The sequence below is a fragment of the Solanum dulcamara genome, chromosome 5 (genome assembly GCF_947179165.1).
Source record: "Solanum dulcamara chromosome 5, daSolDulc1.2, whole genome shotgun sequence".
Classification (NCBI taxonomy): Eukaryota; Viridiplantae; Streptophyta; class Magnoliopsida; order Solanales; family Solanaceae; genus Solanum; species Solanum dulcamara.
In genome coordinates this window covers 38714745-38726371 of record NC_077241.1, presented here as the reverse complement: position 1 = coordinate 38726371, position 11627 = coordinate 38714745, and the positions used below count along the sequence as shown (strand labels likewise).

General features: G+C 34.4%; 1 protein-coding gene and 1 non-coding gene across 2 annotated transcripts; both read right to left on the bottom strand.

Moving 5' to 3' along the window:
- Window positions 1-7678: 7678 nt before the first annotated feature.
- LOC129890852 (probable carboxylesterase 17) lies at window positions 7679-8788 on the bottom strand. Its single transcript, XM_055966312.1, has one exon. It carries the CDS (start codon window positions 8734-8736, stop codon window positions 7804-7806), a length of 933 nt encoding a protein of 310 aa, XP_055822287.1. The 5' UTR covers window positions 8737-8788; the 3' UTR covers window positions 7679-7803.
- Window positions 8789-8948: 160 nt separating this feature from the next.
- On the bottom strand, window positions 8949-9021 carry TRNAR-CCU (transfer RNA arginine (anticodon CCU)). Its single transcript has one exon. It is a non-coding gene; the product is annotated as a tRNA-Arg (tRNA).
- Window positions 9022-11627: the final 2606 nt, after the last annotated feature.

The following is an 11627-nucleotide window of genomic DNA, read 5'->3' as shown; positions in this document are numbered from 1 at the left end:
AACATTTGATGTCTAAAAAGGTCTAGCCTACAAGGTCTCCTATGGTAGCACAACGTTAATGAGACAAGGGGCTGCTACTAGGATACCCTTACCAAATTCCACCATAATACCCCATTCGGTGCTAAGTCAAATCCTACAAAATAATATAATAAATCAAAATAGTCATAGCATATAGCTTGAGAATCTAAAACATCACATTTGGTAGAATAGTTCATTAAAACCTTTGGTGATTCAAGTATACAAGAATTGTCCGTATTACATAAAGAATCCAGTAGTGAACTTTTATTTATAATATCATCATGGTTGACATATCCTATTTATCATACTACTAATGAACTTTGATTTATAAGAAAATTGATCCATGATCATTGAGGGTATTTCCGAGTACCATACAAATCGGAACCTACCTTTAGGAAAAATATTCAAAAGTATTGATGACATATTTGGATGTCATACATATCATATCATAATCGTAAACGTATCATAGGGATAATTCATTCATCATCATTCTTTACTTTTCATGAGCCATTTGCTCATTATCTTGGGTGAGAAAACTTTCCACCAACATTCATTCTTTCATATTATTTCATAAGACTCTCTTTAATCAAAAACATAGGTATTTGTTTCATAAACTTTCAATTGGAGTCAAAACTTTCACAATTTTACTTTAAGGTAAGGAAAACTACGAGGGTTTATTTCATAAAACCTTCAAATGTATTTAAATAAATCATGCATGTATGAGAGTGTTGGAAAATGGATCAAATTACACATCTTAAAATAACCCACCATATACACTTTAAAACCCCTTTCAAGCCTTCATATAGACACCTTAACAAATCATTCACTTCATGAAATTGAGAGTCAACATACTTCAATATAGGTAAATAAACTTCAAATATATCATAATCTCTGCATTTTTAATCATTATGTAAAAGCCTATAAGATTTCATCTCTTATAATTGAAATACTAAGTTGAGAAAACATTTGGGCTCCATGGGTGGAAGAACCCACGGATGAAAACCCACATACCTTGGGTGATGAAAACCTTAATGTAAAACTTTGAGAAGAATGGATGCTTAATGTCACGACCTAACCCCGTAGGCCACGACTAGGGTCCGACCTGGACCCCCGTATACAATATAAAAACCCCAGCGGGTGACAACATTTTCATGTACATGTAGCCTCTTTCATTCGTATCATATCATGAAAGGGTACGCAAGTCGACAAGGCTACCATAACATAAAAACATTTACAACTGAGACACACTCATAAATAACCCACATACACATGTCTATAGACCTCTAAGAGAATTAACTGCATCATATGGCAGGACAGGGCTCCCGCCGTATCCCTAAATAAGCCAATATATATATATCAAACGACCAACATCAAAAGTTAGGCTCCAAAACAGTGGAGCAGTTCCAACATAGCTGAGTGGAGATCCTAAGCTCGAGGATCTCCTAACTGAACATCTATACCTGCGGTCATAAAATGCAGCCCCTCGGAGAACCGGGGGTCAGTACGATAGATGTACTGAGTATATAGAGCATAACATAATATAACTGAGATAACAATTGAAATAGGGATGCAGGAAACAAGTATGACAGTTAACAATCACTGTGCCTTCATCTTAAGATATGGAGTCATCAATATTATCATACACTGTACCCGACCTTTTATGGGACTCGGTGTCATCTTATCATCATATACCATACCCGGCTCTTTTTGGGACTTGGTGTCATAGTCATCATATATCATACTCGGCCTTTTATGAGACTGGTGTCATAGTCATCATATACCATACCCGGCCCTTAATGGGACTCGGTATCATAGTCATCATATACCATACCCAGCCCTTTATGGGACTCAGTGTCATAATCATCATATACCATACCCGGCCCTTTATGGAACTCGATGTCATAATCATCATATATCGTATCCGGTCCTTTATGGGACTCGGTGTCATAGTCATCATATACCGTACTTGGCCCTTTATGGGACTCGGTGTCATAATCATCATATACCGTATCTTGCCCTTTATGAGACTCGGTGTCATAGTCATCATATATCGTACCCGTTTTAGATTCTCAAGTATTGGTATTGGTAAAAAAAATGCCCCTCGCTTACCTTTTGACCTCAAAATACTCTTGGGGTTAACCTTTACAGCCCTATTCTACCCTTTCTCAAATGGAATTCTTAGTACACTTAATTAAAAAATTTATTTATTACGTTGGGTTAATTAGTTATAATTAATTGAATTGACCAACGAATCATGTGCCACGTAATAAATAAAAAAATTAATTAAGTGGACTAAGAATAACATTTGAGAAAAGGGTCGAATAGGATCGTAAAGGTTAACCCCAAAGGTATTTTGAGGCCAAAAAATAAACGAGGGACATTTTTGTACCAATATCAATACTTTAAGGGTATTTTAGAGGAATTAGCAGTTGGCAGTTACTTTATTTGTAACTGTTCCCTACTCTTTTTAAATTTGGTTGTTCAAATAATAGAAACAAAAAATGGATCGGGTCGGATTGGTTCATATGTGCGACCCATGACCCATTACCCAACACTATACTTTATGGACTTAAAGTTGCTACCTGCATGAGAAACTTTTCATTTTTATTGTCAGTTCATTAGCAGTATAAAGTTCTGTTGTTCAACCTATAAAAACCCAACAAGTTTCATAATAAAGCAAGCTTAGGAATGAATCTAATGAAAATTTAGGTCTCTGTTCGCTTGGAAGATTATTCTTTCCTCCTTAACGAAAGAGGGCAAAAAAATGTATGTATAAGAACTCACAAAGCAAACAAGGAAAATTTGAAAATGTACTCCAACCTTCAGCAAGATTGATTTGCTCGACGCTTCCATCACCTAGGACAAATTCAATGCTTTTAATAGCTTGTGACAACAACTTTGGGACTAAGTTGTGGGAGTCAACTATGGAATCATTGAAGGGGAGATAGGTGAAGTGCGCTCATCAGTGAATGTACTTACACCCATGATCAGCTTCTAGTCTTCCGGACAAAAATTTAGGAGGAAGCTCAAAGATCTGCAGTTAGCTGTATGATGGAAACTAGAAAGGTTTTCTTGGACCGAATAACGAGGTACTTATAGGTAACATGAGAAATCACTTATTCTTGAAATTGTTCCCATTGCAGATGGAAAACCATTTCCTTTGGTTTGTCCTAAGTTAATAATTCTTCCAATAGTTAATAAAATTGCTCCTGTCAATTATGTTATTTTTATTGACACGCACATTATGTCACTCTCATCTTTATAGAAATTGTTGAGAAAAATGAACCTTTGGGTCTAATTCTATCCCAAATAGCTTGTGAGGTGCATGGTATAGTGTAGGCTAAATTCATAGATTGTTCATTCTTCAGATCGTTCTCATTGCACATAGCAAGGAGTGGCCCCATGGAAGAAAAGATGTGGGAAGAATTTTCTCCATCCCTCTATGTAAATAACCCAATTTTGGTTCGCCGCTGAAAGAGACTAAAGAAGGTTCAACTAGTGTCGGTGCGAGGCCTTCAGATAGTTATCGCTTTGCACGAGCTTCAAAAGAAAGAGAGATCTGAATCCGCGCTTAGAATGAATAACTTTGAAGCCACGTTGAGAATGGTCAGCACCCACCGGTCGCGCCAAGCATAGCGAGTTAGGTATGGGCTTTCTTTAACTACCAGAATCATCATTTGGAAGGGAACACTAAGATAATTTGGACATGTGAAGAGGAGATGTACAAATATCTCGATCTGGATGTGTGTTTGAAATTGGCTATGTATAGTTACAGGATAGGTAGAGGTAGGCTATGGATAGTTACTAAGGGTGTGCAAAAATCGAACCGATCAATAAATTGAACCAAAAAAATGTTATTGGGTTATTACTATTGGGTTATTGAGTTAATGGGTTCTTAATGGTTTTATAAAAAAAAATTATCGAGTTATAAGTTCATTATCGGTTTTAGTATTGGGTTATTGGGTAAACCGATAACTCATTAAGACAATAGTATTGTACTACTTTACTCTTCATAAATATTAAATATTAGTAATAATTTAACATAATAGTATGTTATAGTCTTCACAGTACTTCTACTTCACACTAGGCCTCTTTAGTCTTTACACAAAATCTAAAGATTAGAGTAAGAACTAAGATTGTTAGAGATTGTCTTGTTTGACTGCTTGGTTTTAGTTTTAATTTTACTTTGTAATTATAGCTTTTGCAAATTTATAAATGTATGTAATTTGATTAACATCAGAAATTCCATATTATATTTTGGTTGTAACATGTAATTGTAGCCTTCGTACTACATATGCTCTTATTGATGCAATTTCTCATTATCTTTTTTGTTTCAGTAAGCATTTACAGGCTTACTGAAAAATATTGGAGAAGTGTGAAGTCATATAAATCAAAAACCGAACCATTAATGATCAAAAACCGATAAATCGAAAACGGATAAAAAATATCTTATTGGTTTATTATTGGTTTAGCATATTTAAAAATCAAAAATCGATAAACCGAAGTGATAATACATAAAACCGACCCGACCCGACCCGATCGATGCACACCCCTAATAGTTACATAAAAGGTAGAGGTAGGCTGAATAAGTATTAGCGAAAGGTGATTAGATAGAACATGACACTATTTCAGCTTATCAAGAACATGACCTTAGATAGGAGATTACAGAGGACATGGATTAGGATAGAGAGTTAGTTAGATAGTTTTGAATTGTCCCACTTGTTCTTTCATACTAGGAATCGTAGTATTACTCTGAGAGTTTCATGATATTTCATTTCTATTACTATTAAATATTTTTTGCACTTTAATTATCGTATTATTTTGTTGTTGGGAGTAGTGGATGAGCAGATGCAACCACAAATAGGAATCAACTAAGCCTTCTGTTTATAGATCAAAAAGAAATATTACAAACATTTTATTTTTTTCTTGAGAAAATAGTCAATGCTCTCCTGACCTATAGCTCAATTCTCAACTACACACCAATATCTCACGGGGGTTCTATTACCCCCCCTGAAGTATTTTAAATAAAAATATTGACACCCTTAAGCGCTGATGTGGCATAGCAAGTGTGTTCACTTTCCTATAGGCAAGTGTGAGGCAAATAAGTAAGTTGAAATTAATTAATTTGACAGCTATCAATTCTTAATTGGATATTATATAATTTATAAATTTAATTAACTATAATCAAAAGAATTGATAACAAAATATTTTTATAATACTTTTGACTTTTTGTTAAACATAATGTTTTTTACTTTTCTCTTTTATTTTCTTCTCTTTATATATTTTTTTCCTTTTTTTCCTCTCTTTCTCCTCAACTCAACATTCATCACTACCATTTCCTCCACCTTGAACCACTACCACCACAACAACCCCATCAATCCATCATCTAGTGATAATTTTTCCATGATTTGCCTAACCATTATCCACAACTAACACTACAAATCACTATTAAAATCATCAAATAAATATTTAAAATAATTACTAAATTGCACAGAAAAGAAACATAAAAAGCAGAAGAAGAAAGAATGGAAAACAAACAAAAAAAGAATAAATTTATTGAACACCTTCCATCATAAAATTCATTTAATTATTAAAGTCCTTTTTAAAAAAATTATCAAAAAAATTCAGTCAATTAAAACGATCATGATTGAAAAATAATTTTTTTGATCAAGAATTTATAAAGTAAGCTAAAAATGAGTTATGGGTATATGATCTGGGTCTTCATCCATTTTTTTTATTTTATCAATCTCATATTAGATCAAAATCAATACCATTAATCTACCTGTTCGCCAAAAAAGAAATTTCAACGCAATTTTTTTCTCTTTTCTTTTAGTTATTCTATATAAATTTTGGATCAGCAGTATTCATCAACCTTCAGATCTTATCTTCAATTTTTGTTTGGAAAAAACACAATAATTTAACCATCCACAACTCGTAAATAAAGTATTGCAAATTTGATTTGATGGAGACAAAGAAGGAACACAACAAAAAAAAAATTAAAGAGGAAAAAATAGGGTAATTAAGCTCGTTAAGGTGCTTGAATGATGGTATAAAGTGATGAAAAAATAATAATGAAGATGAATTTGATTTTTTTCGCCGGTGACTAAGTTGGAAGAAGGGAATGAAAAACAAAAGAGAGAGAAAAAAAAGAATTAAAGTAAGAATAAAGATTTTTTTGTAATTAATGAAAAATTGGATAAAAAGAGGAAAATAAATATAAAAAATTAAAAATGAAAGATGGCAAGGAGAGTACATCACTACATGTTAAGAATGTGGTTGTCTAGTTTTAGGGTGGTATCTATTCTGTTTTTAAAAAATCAGGAGGGTAATAGGGCCCCTATAAAGTATAAGTGTATAGTTGAAAATTCGATAATAGATTTGCGGGCGGTTATTTGACTATTTTTTTTTCCTTTGCAGTCAAGCTTTGGAACGATCAAAGTGGAGAACTCTCGGGAAAACATTCACAAAATATTTGACGTCTCTATTAACCATAAGACTGCCATAAGAGTGAAATGGATCAGGCCACCAACTATGGTTGCTAAACTTAACACTGATGGAGCTTGTGTTAATGGCAAGTGTGGTGGAGGTGGAATACTGAGGAATGCAATGGGACAAGTCATCATGGCCTTCACTATAATGCTTGGAGAAGGAACAAACAATTGGGCAGAAGCCATGGGCATGCTACATGGAATGGAACTATGCATCCAAAGTGGAGTAAATATGATCATTGGAGAAACCGAATCCATACTACTTGCTAACGTCATCACTGAAAATTGGAGTGTCCCCTGGAGAATGTACATCCCAGTTAAGAATATTCAGAAAGTAGTTGAAGAGCATGGTTTCACCATCAATCACTATCTCAGAGAGGCAAATCAACCTGCGGACAAACTTGCCTCGATTAGCCTCTCAACTGATGTTAACCATGTCTTCAATTCGTATACTAATCTGCCTGGACTCGTTAAGGGCCTTGTAAATTTGGATAGAATGGATTTGACAACCTTCAGATCAAAAAGAACAAAGGATGCCAACCTTATTTTTGAAATCCCTTAGATTCGTAGCCAGTAACTTCCACTGGCCTTTGTATAGACTTTCTTTTTGCTAAGTGCTCCTTAAGCACCAAAGATACAAGTTTGGTATGCCAAACTTCAAAGTGTGTATCCTTATCTCATCAATGAAAGGCCAGCTTTTGATTTTAAAAAAAAGAAGAAGTTATGGGAGTCAACAATGGAAGCCTTGATGGGGAGACTGATAAAGTGTGTTCATCAGTGAAAGCGGTGACACCCATGATTAGCTTCTACACTTGTAGGGACAGAAACATAGTAAAGCTTTTTAGTTAGCTTGGATGCAGAGGTTTTCTATTGACACACTTATCTGGACCCCAAGAACAGCGAGTCTGGTTTTCCCTACTGATTGATATAACTCTATTCCTCTGTTTTATGCATTAAGGTTATGTTATTGATTCAAGAATTGGCTTCAGTTTAATTTTAAGGATCAATCTTGTTTTGTCAACATTCTTAAACTTCCATGACAAAGAAGACATGAAAACAGCTAATGGTATTGTTTGATTGGGCCCCTTCCTTAAAGACAGATGAAAATGAACTCATTTGTAGATCATCAAAAGTACTACTTTGCATAAAAAAAAAAATGGAAGAGCAGAAACTGAGTGAATACGGGATTGGTAGTAGAAGAAAAATAGCTTTAGGTAGACAATTATTGTGTAGCCTATGAAGTTTCTCCTGTCAGAAAAGTAAAGGATTGACCTAAATTCATTTTTCATCAATCAACTCATTTCGTAAAACTATTTATGAAATTACTCATTTGCTTCTGAAGCGAACGAGTAGCCTCTGACTCAGGATGAAATACATGATAAACATGAACCTGTCCCTCAGCCTCAACTACCTTCACACTTTTCACACCTTTCTTCTTCAAGAATTCAGCATACGTGACTCCCCTTTCTTTCAACAAGTCCATGCCTGCAACAAAAACAATCGCTGCTGGAAACTGAGACCATTCAGCCATAGATAGCTGAGCATTCTCAAAATTACATCCAAAATAATCACGATTTGATCCTTGAGGCAAGCTCAGTCTCCAAAACATGTCGTTCATCTCCACGCCCTCTGCTGATCCTTTATCCATCTCTAATTCAGTCCTCTTTTCACTCCCGAAATAGGGATGAATTGGCAGTAACCCCTTTAGTCTACCACGAAAAACTTCACTTGTAATTGCCTGGATAGCAACCTGATGAACTATGTTGCCTCCAGCACTGTCCCCGGAGAGAAAAAGCTGAGAAAGATCAGCCCTTTCCAGCCATGGTTCAATTTCAAAGTTGTTGATCAGCCATTCCAATGCAGAATAGCAATCTTCATAAGCTGTAGGAAGTCTATATTCTGGTGCAAGACGATAGTCTACTGAAAGGATGATGGATTTGGAAGAAACACTTAAATCTCCAAGGAAAATATGGTAACCTAGCCATGTAGTTGAGCCGATGCAAAATCCACCGCCATGGAAGTAGACAAGAAGAGGAAACTGCTGGTGAACTCCTGATTCAGGAAGGTACATTCTACCAATTATTGGTTTCAAGGGGTCAATGACGACATCCTTAGACTTATAGCCATTGCAAGGTTCAATTGATGCAGTAGCTATTTCTAGCTCGAATCGCTTCACTGAGCCATCAGAAAAAACTTGGATGTAACCCGGTGCTTCTGCAACTATGGACATTTTCTTAGAAATGTACACTTGCTAGCTAGTATGACATGAAATTAAAGGCCATGCTTTTCAAATAGAGGAGATTTTGTTACTGGAGCATAGGTGCATGACAATAACATGGATATGGATGGTGGGTTGATCACACAAAGGGCAATGAATCATGAAAAAAACGATGTAAGTAGGCTTTTCTTGAAGAAAAAAAGAGATAATCCCTAAAAAGTAAACGCGCCAGGTAGGGGTCGAACATACGACTTTCTGCTTAGGAAACAGACGCTCTATCCACTGAGCTACAGGCGCTTTTTCATACAATTGTATGGTGTTTCCAACATTATCGGCAAAATTTAAAGTATTTGATAAAGCTTAAAGGATCGAATTAAGAAATGCAGGAAAATATGTTTTAGAATTTGTACTTTAGGAAAAAACTAGAAATTTTATTCTGAAATTGACAGCCAGAATTATATAGTTCATAGACCATGAAGGTTACCTCATTGTCTTTTTTCCAATTGACAAGTGGTAATTTGACATATTATATATGCAACTAGAATTATCAATTTAATTACTCACTATATCACTTGGGCACAAACTTATAATTAAAATAAGTATAACTTACATAAATCACATAGTCACATAGTGTAAAGGGCCAATTATCATTTTTCCCTATCCTTTTTTACAATTTACAGAAATCCGTTAAAAACATGATAATCTGAATACATAAATTCAGTAATCTGGATACATTAATTAGAGTTTTATGTATCAACATGTAATATTTAAACCATGATACATTGAACATAGAGGTAATTTATGAATCTGAATTAATGTATTCGAATTACTGAATTAATGTATCCTGATAGAAAGAACAAATGAATTTTTTTTGAAATGGATGAGAGTAATGAAAAATATGATAAATAAAGAAGTGTAATTAGGTATTTTTTCTTAAAATAAACCGTTATTTTCAAACTTTATCTTATTTAATCTATTTTGTATATAATTTAAAATACTTAAACAAACGACGACAACAACAACAATGACCCAGTGAAATCCCACAACGTGGGGTATGGAGAGGGTAAAGTGTACGCAGACCTGACTCCTACCAAGGTAGGATGACTGTTTCCAAAATACCCTCGGCTCAGTAAAAGCAAAAAGCAAAAAGCAAAAAGAAGTCAGATAATGATAAAAAAATTCAAAGCAATATGGAAAAACAAGTAACGAGTAACGAAAGCAACCAAGATAAAATATAACGATCAAAATACAGAAATTACTGAAAGTAATAAATAATAACAGTCATCTGGCATCAGACCACAAGCAAATTATAGTGCGCTAATACGCCGACTAATAAGAAAGAATAACGAAACTATGGACTAGTCTTCTATCCTAATGTGGGTCCTCCACACTCTCCTATTTAAGGTCATGTCCTCGGTACAATTTTCTTAAATTATGATCACAATTTTTATTTTTTGATGGTTAATTGATGAAGAGCCACATTCATGTTTATCACCACAGATTGAAATATTAGTGGATGAATTAAAGTGAAAAATTAAAGATTCGGTCCTGGTTTTTTTAGAAGCTTGAAAACTTACAGATGAATTTGTGATTTGTTGAAATGTTTAACAAATTGATGATTGGACTTGGTTAGGAATGTCATTTTAAAGTTATACTTAAAATCAAACTTGAAGCTATTCGACGAAAAGTTGCGTGATTGAAGTTAGTAAAAAATGAAATTTGATTTTATATAAGTTTATAAAAATTTTTGTAACAGCATAAAAGTATATATAAAAACTTCTAATATTCTATTATACACTTTTATACAATATTGATTCGTGATTTACAGTAAAAACCCTAAATCTAAATGGGCATACAAAGTCCATTTTCTTTCATGTGTAGAAAAAATAAGTATGCATAAATAACTACATATTTGAATAGATGTAATAGGGGTGGGCATGGCATGGCATGATATGGTATAATATTTGAAATTGTGGTTGATAATTTTGATTTTGATCTTTAAAAATACTATACAATTACCATATCAAATTAATTTGATATGGTTCGATATTTTTAAGTTCAATTGTGATATTTTGTGCTATGGTAAATTGATAACAATAATTTGTTCAACTTACATATACTCATATAATAGGAAATTGTGATTTTGACTTTTCAAATAAGGCCTTAATTATATCATATTAATATCGTACTCATGTAAAAATATATATTCAAAAAAAAAAGTAAAAGTAACTCTCTTTGTTAATCAAGTAATGCCCCTATGCAGCAACCTTCCTTGGCTACTTGTATCAAGAAGCTGCCTGCAGGTTTGCAACAGCCATCACACTTCCCATACTTGTTTGGCTCTTTGGTTGCTTGGTTGTGCAGGTACACAAAGTCTCAGACAAAGGGAGACAACAGCCACACAAGCAAGGGCCTCACCTACTCCCATCACCTCTCCATGCATACCAGATGCATTCTTTCAACACCTGCAACAACTCCCTTACATTCAAGACTCTTGGAACTCCTTCTTGGTTCATGTGTGGATGTGCAGGTACACCCCTGATCAGCTTCGACAACACTGGAACTATGCAAAATGCAAGGCACACAATAGTGCACATCCAATCAGCTCAAGTCAGGGAGGCATCACATACAAGTTGCACTACACAACTACTCTATCTTTCATGATCCTCAACAACAACCCCAAGGCTACTAGCTGCTATAGCTCCATTTACTTCCTATCCTTTCATCCTCCTTAACTACTCATCCTTATATTGATGTTGTTGCATATTTCCTTGGACTTACTTGGTATGACAAGACTAAAAAGGGCAAAGATGAAAAGAATTTTCCCATCCCATGCGAGATAGAAGTTTCATATAATTTTTTCTTCTTCAATTTAGCTATGTCTGATACGTAGCATAGTTGAA